The sequence below is a fragment of the Vanacampus margaritifer genome, chromosome 13 (assembly GCF_051991255.1).
Source record: "Vanacampus margaritifer isolate UIUO_Vmar chromosome 13, RoL_Vmar_1.0, whole genome shotgun sequence".
NCBI classification, from domain to species: Eukaryota; Metazoa; Chordata; class Actinopteri; order Syngnathiformes; family Syngnathidae; genus Vanacampus; species Vanacampus margaritifer.
The window spans coordinates 4,486,586-4,502,808 of NC_135444.1; the positions used below are offsets into that span (position 1 = coordinate 4,486,586).

Here is a 16,223-nt window from a genome sequence, read left to right on the forward strand (position 1 = left end):
TATTATTGATTTACAGATTGTGCTGATTGAGTTTACATCTTTAAAGCGTGTCTGATCCAAACCAGAATGCAAAGCAGTGCCCGTGCAGCACAGGCACACGAGTGGTGGAGGTGTTAACAACCACTCATCTAAACGTCTTCTTTAGATTGCCCAAAAAAATTATCGATACAAATAGTCGACACAGCAGTAATATTTTGAAGCTTCTGAATGATTTAAGAGCTGAATTAGTGCCAGCCACATGAAAAACTCATGCCAAGTCATCTAAGACAAAACTTCCTCGGACACATTTCTGTGTCTGCGTCATTTTGTTGGCAAATATTTTGAGTAAAAGAGTGGTGGACAGCCAACTGCTCACTGTACATAAAGCGCCAGAGGGAAAAGATCAATGACAGTCATTAAACAAACACAAAAAATAATCACACAGTCCACGCTGATGCAGGGTACACAGACAGACAGTAGTCCAAATTAGAGTGTTTTGTCTCCTAAAGATTATCCTGAGTGTATTGGTCCCAAGTTTGAAACTCATTATGCAGCATGGCAACCCGTGGCGATTGTTCTAAGACTGCAAGGGAAGCTACACTTCCTCTAAAATGTCCCCCCACACCACCCCAAAAAAGTGGTGAAATATTATATACTGTACATTTGACTAAATATGCGCTTTAACACCTTTATCAATGTTCAGAATCCTTCTCATTAGTCCCCACAGCACCACAGCACTTCTACAATTTGTCACTGAGCGTCAACAGCTTCAATGCGAAAGCGTAAAGTGGGTTGGTCATGAAACTGGACAGGGTCTCTGGAGGTCAATGGGAAGTGGGCTGGCCTGGATGCTCGGCTTCTGCATTATGATTGGATGATCTGTCTAAAGGCGGAATCCCTCTTAGACTGACAGTGAAATTAAGGAAATCTGCGATTCTGAAGAATAAACCACCACCGCAGCATTTTCCAAGTGTTGTTCTGAACTCAGCAGTGACTTTACCCCAGTGACTGGTCTTTGTTGAAAACGACTAGCGTTACGTTTAGGGACTCTCTTCTGTCACTCTGCGAAGGGTATAATTTACATATAAATGAATACACATACAGTATCTGGACATCCATCTAATTACCATACACTTGGGACAAGTTAGATCAAACAAAACATAAGTCTCATGCAGTTGCTGGCTTCCGCTAAATTACTGCAGGGATCAATTTGTTTTCTGAAACTCAGTAATATGTTAACCATCAGAGTTATCTCAGTCACAAAACCCGCTTTTACAGACAGTGCTCTCCACCACTTTAACACCATTTGGAATCTTAGCAAAAGATCTGTCTTTATAAATCATTCGCAACAATCCCAACAGTGCTGTAACAGTGCAATCTGTAGAAAGAAACACGTAATTTAGCACTCGCTACTTGAGATCTTAGTGATATAAAGCTCTAAGTATTAGGTCATTAGGGTCGTACAAAATTTCTGGGAAGAAGGCTTTGTTTGCCCTCTCCAACATCTCCATACTTTACATACAGTCCCACATTAGACAATAACCATTTGAAGCAACTGCTAATAAATTTAAGGGAAAACATCCAGTACCTGTATGTGGTGTTTGGCACATATACATCCCTGGCAGGAAACTCCAAGATCTCCCTGGTGGGGCGCACTCTACTGTCTGGGTAAGGTTTAACCTGCAAGAGGTCAGGTGTCAAGCAATAGTGAGGATTCTCTGGAGATGGAGAAATGTCCAACTTCAACTGGGCTGTAGGGAAAATCAAAAATGGCAATGAGGTCTAGTTTGATGAAGAATGACAATTGATGTAGTTACTAACGGAAATAAGAATTAGGTAAATGACCTTGTTCTACATATAGTTTTCTTGAATAAATGTCAAAGTTTATGTTTATACCTGTTATGGGTCGAAGTCTCCTCAACACTGAAGAAGGTCTTCTCATATCAGCAAGAAACTTGTACAAGTCCTCATCGCTCAGCCTATCACCCTCCTAAAATAAACAAAACATTTAGGAGAGCTTTTATTTCAGATCATATTTGCGTGTCAATGTACCTGTTTGAAGAAGTTGGTGATGGTTAGAGTGGCAGGTCTAAAGCCAGTCAGACTACATGATTCATCTCCACTGGTGGTTCGTTCCAGGGACCGTCTTCCCATGATGCTTGAGTTCCGTCGTTCAGACCATGAGCCTTTTCTCTCTGCAGAACGTGAGGAGAGTTGTTATGGCAGTAATGATCTGCAAACGCTAAAACAAAAATTACTTGGCAAGCTTAGTAATTGGTTACAGAACATTGTACACTCACAAAAGTTAAAAACTTGGATCATGAGCTATCAGTAATGCAATCAAAGTCAATTGGTTTTACATGAACCTGCAACATAGTAGTTAGAATAGAGTAATTTCTAGACTATAAACCTCTACTTTTTGCAGAATATACAGGTGCTCGTCAAAAAATTTGAATATCCTCGAAAAGTTGAACATTTTCCGTAATTCCATTCAAACTTTCATATATTATATATTCAGGGCCCACTACTTAAGTGAATTAAAGTATTTATTTGTTTATTTTTACATTATTTGCGCTTCTAGCTCATAAAACCCATGAATAAAGGATGTCAAAGAAATCAGGTGAAGAAATCACCATGCATACTTTCCAGTGTTTTGCATGCAAAAAAGGAGGGATAGACGGATTGTATTTTCAAAACGACATGTCAATCTTCAATAGTTGATTGGATTCCCTTTGCCTTAACCACTGCCTTGATGCGCCGTGGCATTGCCTGGGGGTCCTGGAAGCCCATGCTTTATTGATGCTTGCTGTCAGTTCTTTATTTTTGGGTCCGGTGGCCCCCATTTTCCTCTTGATAGTACTGTATTACAAGAGGAAAACAAGGGCCACAATACAGTACTATTAAGAGGCAAATGAGGGGCCCCAGACCCAGAAACAAAGAGCTGGAAGCAAGCATCAAGAAAGCCTGGGCTTTCAGGAGTCCCAGGCACATCGAGGCAGTGATTAAGGCAAAGGGATTCCCAAGCAACTACTCAAGGTTGACATATCGTTTTGAAATATCATCCGTCCATCCATCCTTTTTTTTGCATGCAAAACACTGGGAAGTATGCATGGTAATTTCTTCACATTTTTGGACATCATGGGTTTTATGAGATGGAAGCCCAAATGATGTAAAAATAAACAAATAAATACTCTTCAAATCACTTAAGTTATGGGCCCTGAATCTATAATCTATGAAAGTTTGACTTTTTGAATGGAATTATGGAAATTATTCAACTTTTTGAAGATGCTCAATTTTTTTGACAAGCACTTGTAAATACTGTAGTTTAAGCAAAATTGAAGACCTGAAAGGCTCATCTCCAGCTCAGTATCTCGCTCAAGGCTGCCAGCACTGTTGACAATATTCATTAAGTGGATGGCAGTCCAAGCAAAGGGCATGCGGTATCGGCCAAGGCGTTGGCAGAATTGCTCCGATTGACTGCGGAGTTTCTCCAATTTTTCTTTATTCTACAGAAAAAAAGAGAAACACAACATGTCAACAAATAGCAACTTTCCCAAAGTTTCTTTTTTGTAATCATGCAATGTACAGTTTATATTAATATCATACAGCACACACATTTAGTAATGTATGCAGGACACTATTAACATAACATAGACAACCATTCTCAGATTAAATGTACCTTGGTAGCATCAGATTCTTTAAAGACCATATAGGGTTCCGCACACTCCCCAATATCCCCTTGCTGTAGGACTTTCTCCAACTGTAGGAAACACAGTTACAATGCAGCAAGGAGATGATCATAGAATTGCTCAGATGTATTTGTATAAGATAATTAAGAATACTGCATCATTGAACAATATGATGTCGTGAAATTGTGAGGGGCTAACCTTGATGACCAGAAAGACATCCTGAGAGGGATAGGTGATGGAGAATATAGCAGAGCGTGCTAAAGTGGAAATGGCTGCAGTCTGAATGTGTGGACGCAACATTGCCTTCGTCTGCTCCGAATTCAGGTCAAAGAAAAAGTTCTCTGATATCTGTTAAAAAAAATATACAAATAAACAAAGTTATTTTTCTTAAACTGTCATCAAAGAAAATATAGAATGACACGATGTAACTGTTGTGCTAATTTAAATGTCCTCTTTTCAAATAAGCATTAAATTCTTTCAAGTAAATGTCTATTCTACAAAGTGACTGCTTCCCTCTACTGTTTATCATCTAGTCTTCTCACAGGTATTCAGTTTAAGTACTGAATTTGGCAAATTGTGTATGTATGCAAGGCAAATTGGTACTGTTGTTAAATCCATCTCTTTTTTTTTAAATCTTAGGCAGCTGTCTAAAGTAAAGCCTCTCTCTTTTCACATCACCACTTAGAAACAGTAATCCATGCTTTTGTTTATTTTGTAGTCAGTCAGTCCTCAAGCATCTCTAGTTGGTCCATAATGCTGCTGCTTGCCTCCTAACTGAAGCTTGTAGGAGGGCACGTTTAAGGCATGAGATGTGCACAAAAATATCGGTGAGGATCGATCACGGTTTTCGGACATCAAGGTTTTTTTTTGAGATGTGCACAAAAATATCGGTGAGGATCGATCACGGTTTTCGGACATCAAGGTTTTTTTTTGTGTTGTTCCGATACCGTTTTTTGGCCCCCTGATACCGATTCCGATACCCAGCTTTTCAGTATCGGCTAAGCCGATACCATACTGATACCTACGTTTTTTTTCTCAACATGAAAAAGCTGTCCTGCCATTGGTTCAGAGCATTCAAGGGCCAATATGACATCTTAGCTTGGCATGCAGTGAACATGTCACACATCAGTGAATGTCGTGCGTGCTGCATCCAAAGTCCTATATTAGCGTCAGAATGAATGGAAACGGCATGTTACTTGTTAGTACTTACCGATACCACTATTTTACCGATACCACTGTTGTTTGTTTGTGCAGTATCGGGGCGTCTGCCGATACCAGTATCGGTATCGGAACAACACTAGGTTTGTTTTCAGGAAATCAGATGCCATTGATATTTATTTGCATTATTCATGCTTATTACACACTGCCTAATCAAATGAAGGCCTGAAACATAGCTTTGCCAAATTAATGACATTTCAGGACTGGCCTAATTTTTCATTTTCAGAATATTATCTAACATCTACTTACCTTTTTCTTTTCTTTGACATCATACAGAGCCAAACTAGCAAATATGGGCTCAATTTCTATCTCAAACCTATAGTGGGGGACAGAAACAAAGTGAATCACCAAACACAGCATTAAATTACTTTTTTTCCTTTTTTTTTTTTATAGTAAAATCTTCCCACCACATACTTCAAGGACAAGCACTTGACAAGTAGCCTCTGGCCAAAGTGTTCTTTGGGAACTTCAGGCACACAGTGCCGCTCAATTGGGTCCTCCTATAGAAGAGGCATATAATCACATAACATTATTAATAGTGCTGACGGCTGTCAAAGTTAAAGCGTTAACTAATTAATTAATCACAAAAAATTATCACAATAATCATGTATTAACGTAGATTAATCTCACTATTAATTTTGACCACAGATGATTATTTAGCTGACAGTGGATGGTTTCATTAAAAGGTAGCACAGGTTGTGTTTGAGCAATAAACAACTACATGCAATAAAGTAACACATTTAATAAATGTTTGTATATGGCACTCAGAATATTTGCTCATGTCAAAATATTGGGGTCTTTTTCCCCATTTTACATTATGCAATTAATTACCTAATTAGAAAAAGAGGAGGATGAGCATGTGCAATGGATCAAAGAATGTTGAAGACATCCTCACAACATTAAATGTCGAAAGAATTAACACATGGTGCTCTTCAAATTTGGCAGGCAAAAAATGTTGATAAAAAAAGTGTTTTTAATTAAGCGAGTAATCGTGATTAATACAAATTCTAAAATGTGTTTAATCCGATTAAAAAATGTAATCATTTGACAGCTCTAATTATTTATGAACAAAAATAATCTTAACGAATCCCAGACCTACATTATTGAATACAAACAGAAATGATTTCTTAAGTCATATATATATAGGCTATTTATGACAGCACAAAAGTCAAACTGTTGAGGTTCATATGTTTATGCTTAATGAAAATTCCCAACAACACAAATTCAGTGAACATATTAGTTTATGCTTCATAAACATGCAATCTGGGTCATTGGTCATTCATAAACACTCAAAGGCACTCCTTTTGACATCACAGCTTCTTTTCCTTTCGGCTTACCCCTTCAGGGGTCACCACAGCGAATCTGTTGCCTCTGTATCCTCTGCTCTCACACCAACTACCTTCATGTCCTCTTTAACTACATCCATAAACCTCCTCTTTGGTCTTCCTCTAGACCTCACCACAGCTGATGGTGTAGTAAGTATCCCACTACAACATGGCGCCATCACTCTTGTCTCGAATCACAGGCCCCCTCATAACCTTGTACATCTTCTCCATAAAAACCATACAAACAATTTGGCATTTCGTATATTACTGAAGCTTGTATGTGCAGCAGAGGCCAAGGCAAAATGTATTCATGATAAAATAATGCTGTTAAGAAGAAATGCTACTGCATGGACACATGCAGTATACCAGACCTCATCAAGGGCTGGGTGCAGAGCAAAGAGTTCCCGATGGCGGTTGGTCTTGCGTTGATCTTCATTGTGTCTGTCAATGTCCTCATTGGGGGCACGATCAAGCAGATGCGGGAGGAGCGAATCAGGGAGGGAATTCTTCAAGTCAAAGATGCTGCAAGCCCAGCTACCCCGAGGAGTGTCATCAATGGACATTGACCGCCGTTTTAGGTCATCCTACAAAACAAGCATGATTTAGAAATACAAATACCATGGCTACAATTTGTGGGTGAGCATAATATAATATCCACAGTACTCAACATCATAGAATATTGAACTTCAAATCTGACAGAATACCACATTTCGTAGAGTTGGAAATTGGAACTTTAGATAAAATACTGTACACTGTTAAGACACCCATTGGTACCTACCTGGTCATCTTGGTAGCTACTGCTGTCCGGCAATTCATCAGCCTCAAACACTTGTTTGGGCAAGCCCTTCTGGCGCTCCTTCTGCTTATCCAGTGAATTTGGGTTAAAACCTGTGCCAAGTTTGTGGTATCTGAAAGTAACATAAGATTTAGTCTAAGAAAAAATGGAAAGACTTCATTCTTGTTCAGTGTAGATTAGATGCCTTCTTCTTCTTCTTGTATTTAAAATGAAATGTATACAGTACACAAAATCTTACTTTCTGTTAACTATGGCCCAGTCTTCTGTGTATGATCTGACACAGTCTCTCACATGAGGGTCGGTGTCCCTGAAAAAAGCCAAATACAGCACAAAGATGTTTTAAATATAATCATCCATCCAGCCATCCTTTGTCACGCTCGTCTTCACCAGGGTCACAGCTGAGAGGTAGGATACACCCTGAACTGGTCACCAGCCAATCGCAGGGCACATAAAGACAAACAACCATTCACACTCAGATTCACACCATCTGACAATTTAGAATCTTCAATTAAGCCTACCAAGCATGTTTTTGGAATGTGGGAGGAGACCAGAGTACACGTAGAAAACCCACACAGGCCCGGGAAGAACATGCAACCACCAAACAGAAAGGCCTGAGACCGTATTTGACCCACCAGCCACCACCTCAGAATTGTTTGTGACACATATGTGCTAACCAGTCATGCACTGTTTACATATAGAAACTTAAGGGGAAATCCAGTGAAAAAGCAAATATAAATAGACATATAAAGAACAAAATTAAATGCAAACTCCGGTTTCCTCCCTCATTCCGAAAAACATGCATAGTAGGTAATCTGAGCCTTATTTATCAAGCATGCGTAAGGACATAAGTATGTATAAATTAGCATGTGTACGAACATTTCCACGAAAAGTATAGATTTTATCCATTGGAATTGTGTGTGAGGACATGCTTAAATTTATGCACAGCTCTGACCATGTACACACACAAAGCCATGTGATACAAAAGTGAAACTCCAGATTGAATGGCTAAACAGACATTACCAACATGTTGAAATTAAACAAGGGTTTCCCCAAATATGGTTAGCGCCATGTATTGAAAGCACCATCAGACAATTTCAACTTCGTGAACAGCAAATGATTTCATTCAATAAATCAAGTGTGAAGTCTCATTTGCATGTACTTAAAAACGTCATAGTTTTATTATCTAATGAAATAAAATTTTCAATGCAGAAAAATAAGCAGGCTTAACAGCATAGAGCTCTATTTTCGTACACAGGTGCACGTGCGCTCAGCGTAAAAATGGGCGCATCTCAATTTTCATAGCAGCACAACACAATTCTGCACTGTTAGGGGAACGGTTGTGCCTTCTGCGCATTCCGGCGAACACAGCTGCCGCGCCCCCAGCAATTTGGTAACAGAAAGTAGACTGCACTCGGTCTAAAGGTGGTTAGTCGGTGTTTAAGTCAGACGTGTTTGTGAATTTGGTAGATACACTGCGCTTCCTTGGGAGTTGCAGTGTGTCTAGCTGCCGTGCCCATCAGCGCATCGCTAATTTGGTCACAAAAAGTGGACTAAATTCTAGACTGCATAAAAAAAGGTCTATTTTGCAGCGCAGGATGATCTAATGCGATTTTGCTGCATATAATAGAGGTGCAGACCTCTGTGGTGGATGTCATTGTATTTCATTCATAAATGTGACAAGTCTGAATCATTGTAGAAATCAATTCAACAGATTATTATCATTATTATCCTAAATATATTTTTAATACAGCACCCCACTCATGGTAAGCTCATCAGTGGTTGGGGTGAGAAGCGCGTGATTGGGTGCACCCACACACGTCATGGGTGCAAGGTGATTTCAAACAGCCCCCATCAAATCATCCACAAGGGCTGATCTTGAAGTTTATATGCCGATGTCATGCACGGACCCCCGCGAGTCTACTGTATGTTTCTGTTTCTGTTTCCACAATATCTAGCCCGCTGTAGTCGGGCGCACTGTGCTTCGAGCCCTCGTCACTCTGCAAATGAAAACTCCTCCCATGCACACACTTATAGACTGCATTGTGCGCCAGACTTGCGCTGGGAACTAAAATAGTGCCCATAATGTTAAAACGATATATTTTTCACATCTGTGGCTATGAATAGTTTTTATGGCATTGAGTTCATCTCAAGCCATTTTTTTCATTCTTTCACGTCAATGTCGGTCTCTGAGATTATTTCAGGCTTTTCTTAGGGCATTCATTGCAAGGTTTCCCCTAGTGCTCCACAAGCCTGGCGGGCAGAAGGCTTTTTTGTCCCACCACTGCCAAGCTAAGCATCAACCCCCAACTCCCTGTCGTCCCAGCTGGCAGTGCGCACTCATGTCGAAGCCTCCTCCCCACACACACACACCTTTGACTAATAGGATTTAGCGCATGTCATATAGCTTTGTTTGAGCAGTCCAGTTGCGATGACCTGGATGAATGAGAATATCCACAAGCATCTCTATACTACACCCTCTTTGCCATGACTTCAGATTTCTTACAATAATTACAGTAACTGTAATGTATATGGTCAATAGATGTTTCTCATTACAAATGAGGCTAGAATAGATGTGTGGCAATTAAGAACAGGTGGGATTTATCAACACTTACTGCTGTGAGTATGACAGGTGTCCGCACGTTTGAAAAATATTTTTTTTATACTTACGCACAGTGTAATTTTCAGTTGAACAAACCAATTTAGAAACTGTTATATGCACTCTTTGTTGAATGAAGCCCCAGGACTTCAAGAGACTTATTTATTCATAAGTAATTGTACTGGTACAGCATGCTTGAAACCCCAACTGACCAATCACGTGTGACCAGTTTTTGTCCAAATAACTAGAATGCAGTGTAAATAGGGCTTCGCTTTCATCTGTTCCTGTTTGCACAAACGTACACCACACACTTCATTTTTTTATGCAATGGATTTTATCTGATTGATAGATAAAAGTCTCGTGCTTGAGACCCAGTCCTACTTTTTGTTGTTCATATTTTTTGGGGGGGCTATTGTCCAGCTTATTTGCAAACACTTACCCTTCCTCTGGGACAGCTTGTACTACTGTGCGACATTCCCTGGGTGTGTAGGTGACCTCAATGTCATCTGGGGGAAACTCTATCAGATCTCTTAGGGGTCCGGACTCCACAATCGGAGGGTGAGTTATGAGGTACTCCTCGAAATCCACTGGCTCTACTGCCTCTGTGAGTGGAACCTAGAGAGTAACCAAGGGGATACAGGGAATCAATCAGTTGAGGATAGTCAACCATACATCTCACGACAATTTGAGTATCATGAAAAGCGCTATACAAGCTCCATCTTTATTATTATCATTAATGCTAATGCAAAGAATCCTTACCAAAAACTTCCAACACAGACAAATCTCTGCTATTGTTTCTTCTGCCCTTAAAGAACAATGATGTGGAAATTTCAATCCAGACTACTGCCATTACTCAGGGTAATCATTATCGCAAACATTTAGATCCCCCCCCCCCCCCCATGTGTAAAGACAAGAATTTCAAAAAAGTATGTTTTATTTGAAAGATGATTTGATTCTGTTGTCCAAACAGAAGAAATGAGGAGCCTTCTTCACCATTGTTTTATTGTTTGCAATAGCTGCCTGCTTTAATTTCAAGTAACAGTAATTAATCTTTGTGGCAGGAAAATTTGTTGTAGCAGCAATACTACATTTACACCACATTTCTTTAGTTCAATATAATCCTGGAACAAAACCCTCTCTGTGTTTTGTCTTGTTCTATTTCTAAAGTAGTAAACTTTACTGGACTACTCTGTTGATTGTTATCTACATAACATCCATCCACCTGTCCATCCATAAATCATATCACTGACCAGAGCAAAGCCCCATTAGCCCTTTTCATAATGAGCATGTGCCTAGGTAGTAGAGTTGCATCTACAAGTTATAAATTTGCAATAGAGCAGGCTTTTTATCTAACACACTTTCAAATTTAAAACACCATAGCTCTTAAAATACAGAAACTTACACCAGTGCTTCTCAATTATGTTTCTTGCCATTTGTCAGCATCCGTCAATGACGAACTGGCGGAATGCACACTGATAATTTTTTGTTATTGAACGATTCTTTAGCACCTAGCTTTCTTGTTTGTTTTGTAGCTCTTACAGTGTGTTCACACAAAGGAAGGTTTAATAAAAGTTGTGAACCATCATTTGGAAAGACCACCTTTATTTCAACCGAGGATGCTACAAAATGTTATAGAGCATATATATTTTATTTATTTTACATTATTATGTTACATTATTTATATATGTTATATTATACCGCATTCATTTTTTATAAAATATATATTTTTTTTTTATGACTTCTAGTCCAAATAAATATGAGATCATGACCTGGCACCTTGAATCTGACCTGCTGCTGCTGTTTGCAGTGAAAGGTAGGGGTCGCGCATCATCTCAGAGTGTTAGCGCTATCGATAGATAGGTGGCTCGCTTATGTTGTTGTCTATACATCAAAAACCTTTACAATAAAAAAGTCCAAGCCCTCAGGTACTGCATTAAAAAAGTGGCGAAAGGAGGAGGAAAACGGGCCCAGGGTAGAGGCATGTATGTCAGTCAATCAGCATTGTCTATAAAAATAAACATCGAAATAGTGTTAATTTTCATAAATTTTTCGAAGTTTCCCGTCAATTGTTAACAAAATGGGCATCTGCCATTGATGTCATTATTTTTTTATTACTTTTTATATGCATCTTACACAAATATATCGTACATAGTTTGAAAAAAATTTTTGGTTAATAATGTCAGCAAAAATTGCACTAAACAGTTGTATTGCACTGTACTTATGCTATTTATTTGTATTACTTGTAGTTGTCTGGGGGGGGGGGGGGGGCTACAATCTACACTTTCGCCTAGGGCACCAAATCACCTAGGGCCTGACTACAAGTAATGTGGTGTTGTCTTTTTTAAGTTAAGCTTACGCACTGTGTTACTTGTTATGGTCCCGGCATTGAGGTTCTTGAAGAGTTGTGGAGAGGCCCCATACTGACCCGCTATTTGCTTCCTGACCTCTGCTGCCACAGTCCTGCAAAGAAAACAAGCTTTATTTATTGCATCCATCCAGTCAGTCAATATCAAAAGTTGATGTAATGGTGTGTTTAACTAAATTAACACTTTATTTGTCTTTACTTTTAATGAAGAAGTTACAGTATAATGTATTTAAGATGTTCCTGTTGACTCCAAAACTGTTCAGCTATCAGCTTATAGAGGAGGTGTTAGTTCCAAGGCACTTGTAATTGCTCACTAGAGCCCTACATAAATTGTGAACAAGTAAAAAAAATAAATAAATGGATTTACAGTACACCTAGACTGGTAAGGTCTGTTTACATTTATAGTATCATATCAGTATTATTATTTTGATCTGCCCAAACCGCTCTACGCTGATTGGCTACTGACGAGTACATAGAAGTCCTCAAGAAAAACATCTGGAGCTCGCTATTTTCAGCAGCACTGACTCACTTAACCCATCTATATACCACAGTGTGACAAGGACAAACATGCCAGAATAAAACATAAAAATGTAGTTTATCTGTTTATACAGTGTGACTCAATGCAGTCATATGAATTGAAAACGTGCATCTACCTGCAGTAAACAAAACAAACAACTCCAGCTGGAATTACATACTAGAGAATATGTGACATCTTCAGTAAATAACCAACAGAAAGAAAAAAAATCATCTACAGAAGAAAAAAAAAACTGGAGTAAAATTAAGCATTTAATACGGACATTGAGTACATGTGCGTGTGCTGGGATACCTCCTGTCCACAAAATTTGGAAGCACAGATTTTGGGCCTTAGCCAAAAAGTGTGTGTGTTCAGTCTGGGACCAAGCGGGTTCCACTGCTCCATATGAAAGTTGTTAACTGCAAGCTACACTAAATCTCTGCTAAACCTCTTCTAAACATCAAAGTTAGACTGAAACAAAGTTGAAAGTTTAAAGATGCCAACTGTGTTCCAGTTTCTTACTGATGGTATTTTAAAGAACTCAAGCATATGTGGCGTGATGTTCCAAGTTCCAACTACATAGTATATAGCAAATAGTATTTTCCAAAACATGGAAACCAGCTATGATTGATCAAGATTTCTATTTACTAATTTTATGAAAAGACATGGAAAAATGCCCCAAAACTGTTGTATGCATCAAATGTATTTTAGTTGTGAATTTGTTTCCTGTAAATGACAGGGATTGGGTCATGCAGAGGAGACAGACATTTTTTTAGAAACCCTGGACAAAAGGATTCAGCAAATCTTAGGGTCCTATCAATTTATAGTGGACCTGATGCATGTGCTACTGCTATACTACGAGTACATAGGGTGCTATGGGGGGGTACTATAATCCTCTCCAGTTTTAATAACTTCAATCATAGCGAGAGGTTTTTGCCTGCTTTGCTACCGTAAAAATGTCAATGAGTTGATGGTCTCTCTCTCTGCTCAGCTTTGTTGAGAGGGATGTGTTTTATTGGTCTCATGGTAACAGCAGTGTTCATGGACAGCATAATGACCCAAGACCAAAGACACATATTGATTTTTTCCAGAAGAAAGCTTAATAGCCTCCATTAATGGAGAGGGGTGAGGGGGTAGACTAGATACAAAATTGTATCATTGTATCACTTGAACACTGCCACACCTCCAGCTACCTAACCTTCCATATTTCCAAGGATGGGTACATTGTCCTTCCAGGTGAGACCACTACCATTATTGCGAGGCTTTGTGACACAGTGACAGTATCAAAAACTTTACACAACAGCATCACAACAACTTTGGATTGCCATATTTGCAATGGCCGCTCCATCAGGGTACAAACCATTCTGGCTTTACAGCTATGTTTATATTTACCACATTAACCTATACTTGTTGAATTGAAGAATGATTCTTTGGGTGTTATGTTTCAGAGCCATTTTAAACCAAAAAAACAACATGTTTGCCATTGAGTAAAGATGACGCATTTAGAAGACATAAAATGCTGTATGTAATTCACAGATGCCAGAACACAGTGTGCCGCTCAAGATGGTGAGCTTGGTTACGCCACTCCTGAAAAGTGCATGTTTACTGTGACCCAGGGAGATCCATTTACCTCTAAAACTCACATTTGCATCCAAATGCTATACATCAGCCATTAAAAGTATGCATTCAGATAAGACTGGGAGGACAAGTAGTAGTAGTATCTACTTGCAGTTAAAGTAGAACTGTATTAATGACTGCATCTTCCTTGTTGAAAACATTTCTGTTTGAATTAAATTTTTAACAAAAAAAACTATGTTTTCTGTACCTTTTAATCAGACCACACTGCTCTACAAACCCAAAATATATCAGTACTAAGTTGTGACAGTGTACACAATCAATTGATATTCTCAGTTTCAAAAGGAGGCTTTTAACCTATATATATATATATATATATATATATATATATTACAGTTAAACGATTAAAACAGATTTGATGCACTCGCATCTTTTAAATGAAAACTAATTTTCTGATAGTTTTTTTTGTTTCACTCCTATTTATTATTATTAAAGATCAAATTTATAAAGCATTTATTAACATCTCAAATACAGACATTTTACATTAACTCAAATTAATTAAACAAGGACAATCCCATTTATTGTGCACTACACACATTGAGTGTTCTTGTTTCTTCAGTGTATGGCCAATCAGCACAACAATGTGACACTAAAGTAAATGCATAGCAAAAAAAAAAAAAAGAACTAAATTGAGCTACTCGGGAGACCATGTGTCTACCTCTACACTCAAACAAACCAATATGACCACAAAACAATAACACCAAAGAAAAAACATAATTCTTAATTATTTCTGTCACAATTTTCTTCACCTGACTCTCTCCTCCTCCAGAAATGTTTTGTCAATTATAAGTGATCCAAACTCCCAGATTAACTTTCAGAAACTGACATAAGGTCACAAACCAGCACAAAGTCGGGCAAGGATGGATGGATGGATGGATGGATAGATGGATAAATGGATAGATGGATAAATAAATGGAAGGGTGGTGGCATCTGACAGCACGGAGCCCATTGTTAAAGAGATTATTTCGGGGCGGGGATGATTGTTGTTTGATATTCTGTAAACACGTATTTACAACAACATTTATTTTTACCCTGTCCTCCTCACAGTATGAAATAATTTACATTTGTAGCAGTGACAACAGTGTCAAGCTGCATCAATGAAAGCTACAAGAGACAAGACAGCTAGCTGTTCAAACTAACGGTTTCGTGTTACTGTCACATATAGCTGGATGCGCAGACACTACCAAGCATGCCTTGTGTCCGACATCTTTACATCCATTCAAGCGAGTGCGAACTATGTCTCTTTTTTAAGAATACAATCGGCTATCTCCGTGGGTGGGTCTGAGCATCTTTGACGATACAGCTAACAAGCTAGCGGAGAGTGGCGGTGCTATGCTGCCGTCTGGGCCTCTTTCCATTCGGTTGCCTTGGCGGTGGTCTGTCGGTGACCCTCTTGAAAGCTTAAAACTGTTAGCTTTGTCTTGGAACAGTCCGTTTCCGATACGTCTTTACCTGCTTATCTTCTGGGCAAAGGCGCGGCGTTCAGCCATGGCAGTGGCCGCTCGATGTGCTTGAACGAAATTCCCAGAGAGGCAGCCAGCGAATTCCACTCACTCACTACAGCCACCGGGAAAACGGGAAAACTAGAGAATGGGAGCTTCGCGTCTTACCGTAATGGCTGTAATGGTGTGCAACAGAACCAACCCACGCAAAATGACTTGCTCGACTTTTTGTTCAAATTTATTTCATTTAAATAGAAATAGTTTTGCTCAATACTGGTAAAGATCTTATTTGTACAAACAAAATTGACAACTAGCACATAGTATATAGAAAGTTTGTCGTTTCTTTTGAATGAACAAAAATACTCTAACTTGTTACTACAATTTTATTTTATTTTTACATTACATTTTAATTTACAGTACTCTGTATTTCAGAACAGAAACGTTCTTCTATTGGATGTAGTATTTATTTACTTAGTGTTGAAATGTATGTAAAATGAGTTTAGATGTGGAAAATGAACAAAACTGTTTGGCAAAACACAGAACGCACGTACTATTATTAATGACACATGTATGCTGTATTTATTATTCGACTTATAACGTTGTGATAAACAATTTATAAATTATATACATGCAATATAAAGACAATTAAACATGTTTTACACCA

The 16,223-nt window shown here is 38.7% G+C and overlaps 1 protein-coding gene across 20 annotated transcripts in view; it reads right to left on the reverse strand.

Annotated features, from left to right (window-relative positions):
• Positions 1-15,713, reverse strand: part of dock7 (dedicator of cytokinesis 7) — a 60,775-nt gene extending 45,062 nt beyond the window's left edge. For all 20 annotated transcript variants that reach the window (XM_077583130.1, XM_077583129.1, XM_077583126.1 and 17 more), the window contains exons 1-14: positions 15,570-15,713; positions 11,964-12,063; positions 10,043-10,218; positions 7,246-7,314; positions 6,990-7,119; positions 6,583-6,795; positions 5,301-5,386; positions 5,136-5,202; positions 3,867-4,016; positions 3,659-3,739; positions 3,323-3,485; positions 2,032-2,174; positions 1,876-1,969; positions 1,568-1,730 (exon numbers count right to left, since the gene is read on the reverse strand). In XM_077583130.1, coding sequence (XP_077439256.1) covers positions 1,568-1,730; positions 1,876-1,969; positions 2,032-2,174; positions 3,323-3,485; positions 3,659-3,739; positions 3,867-4,016; positions 5,136-5,202; positions 5,301-5,386; positions 6,583-6,795; positions 6,990-7,119; positions 7,246-7,314; positions 10,043-10,218; positions 11,964-12,063; positions 15,570-15,607 — 1,673 coding nt within the window. In that variant the 5' untranslated portion in view covers positions 15,608-15,713. The remainder of the gene's footprint in view (positions 1-1,567; positions 1,731-1,875; positions 1,970-2,031; positions 2,175-3,322; positions 3,486-3,658; positions 3,740-3,866; positions 4,017-5,135; positions 5,203-5,300; positions 5,387-6,582; positions 6,796-6,989; positions 7,120-7,245; positions 7,315-10,042; positions 10,219-11,963; positions 12,064-15,569) is intronic.
• Between the last annotated feature and the right edge of the window lie 510 nt (positions 15,714-16,223).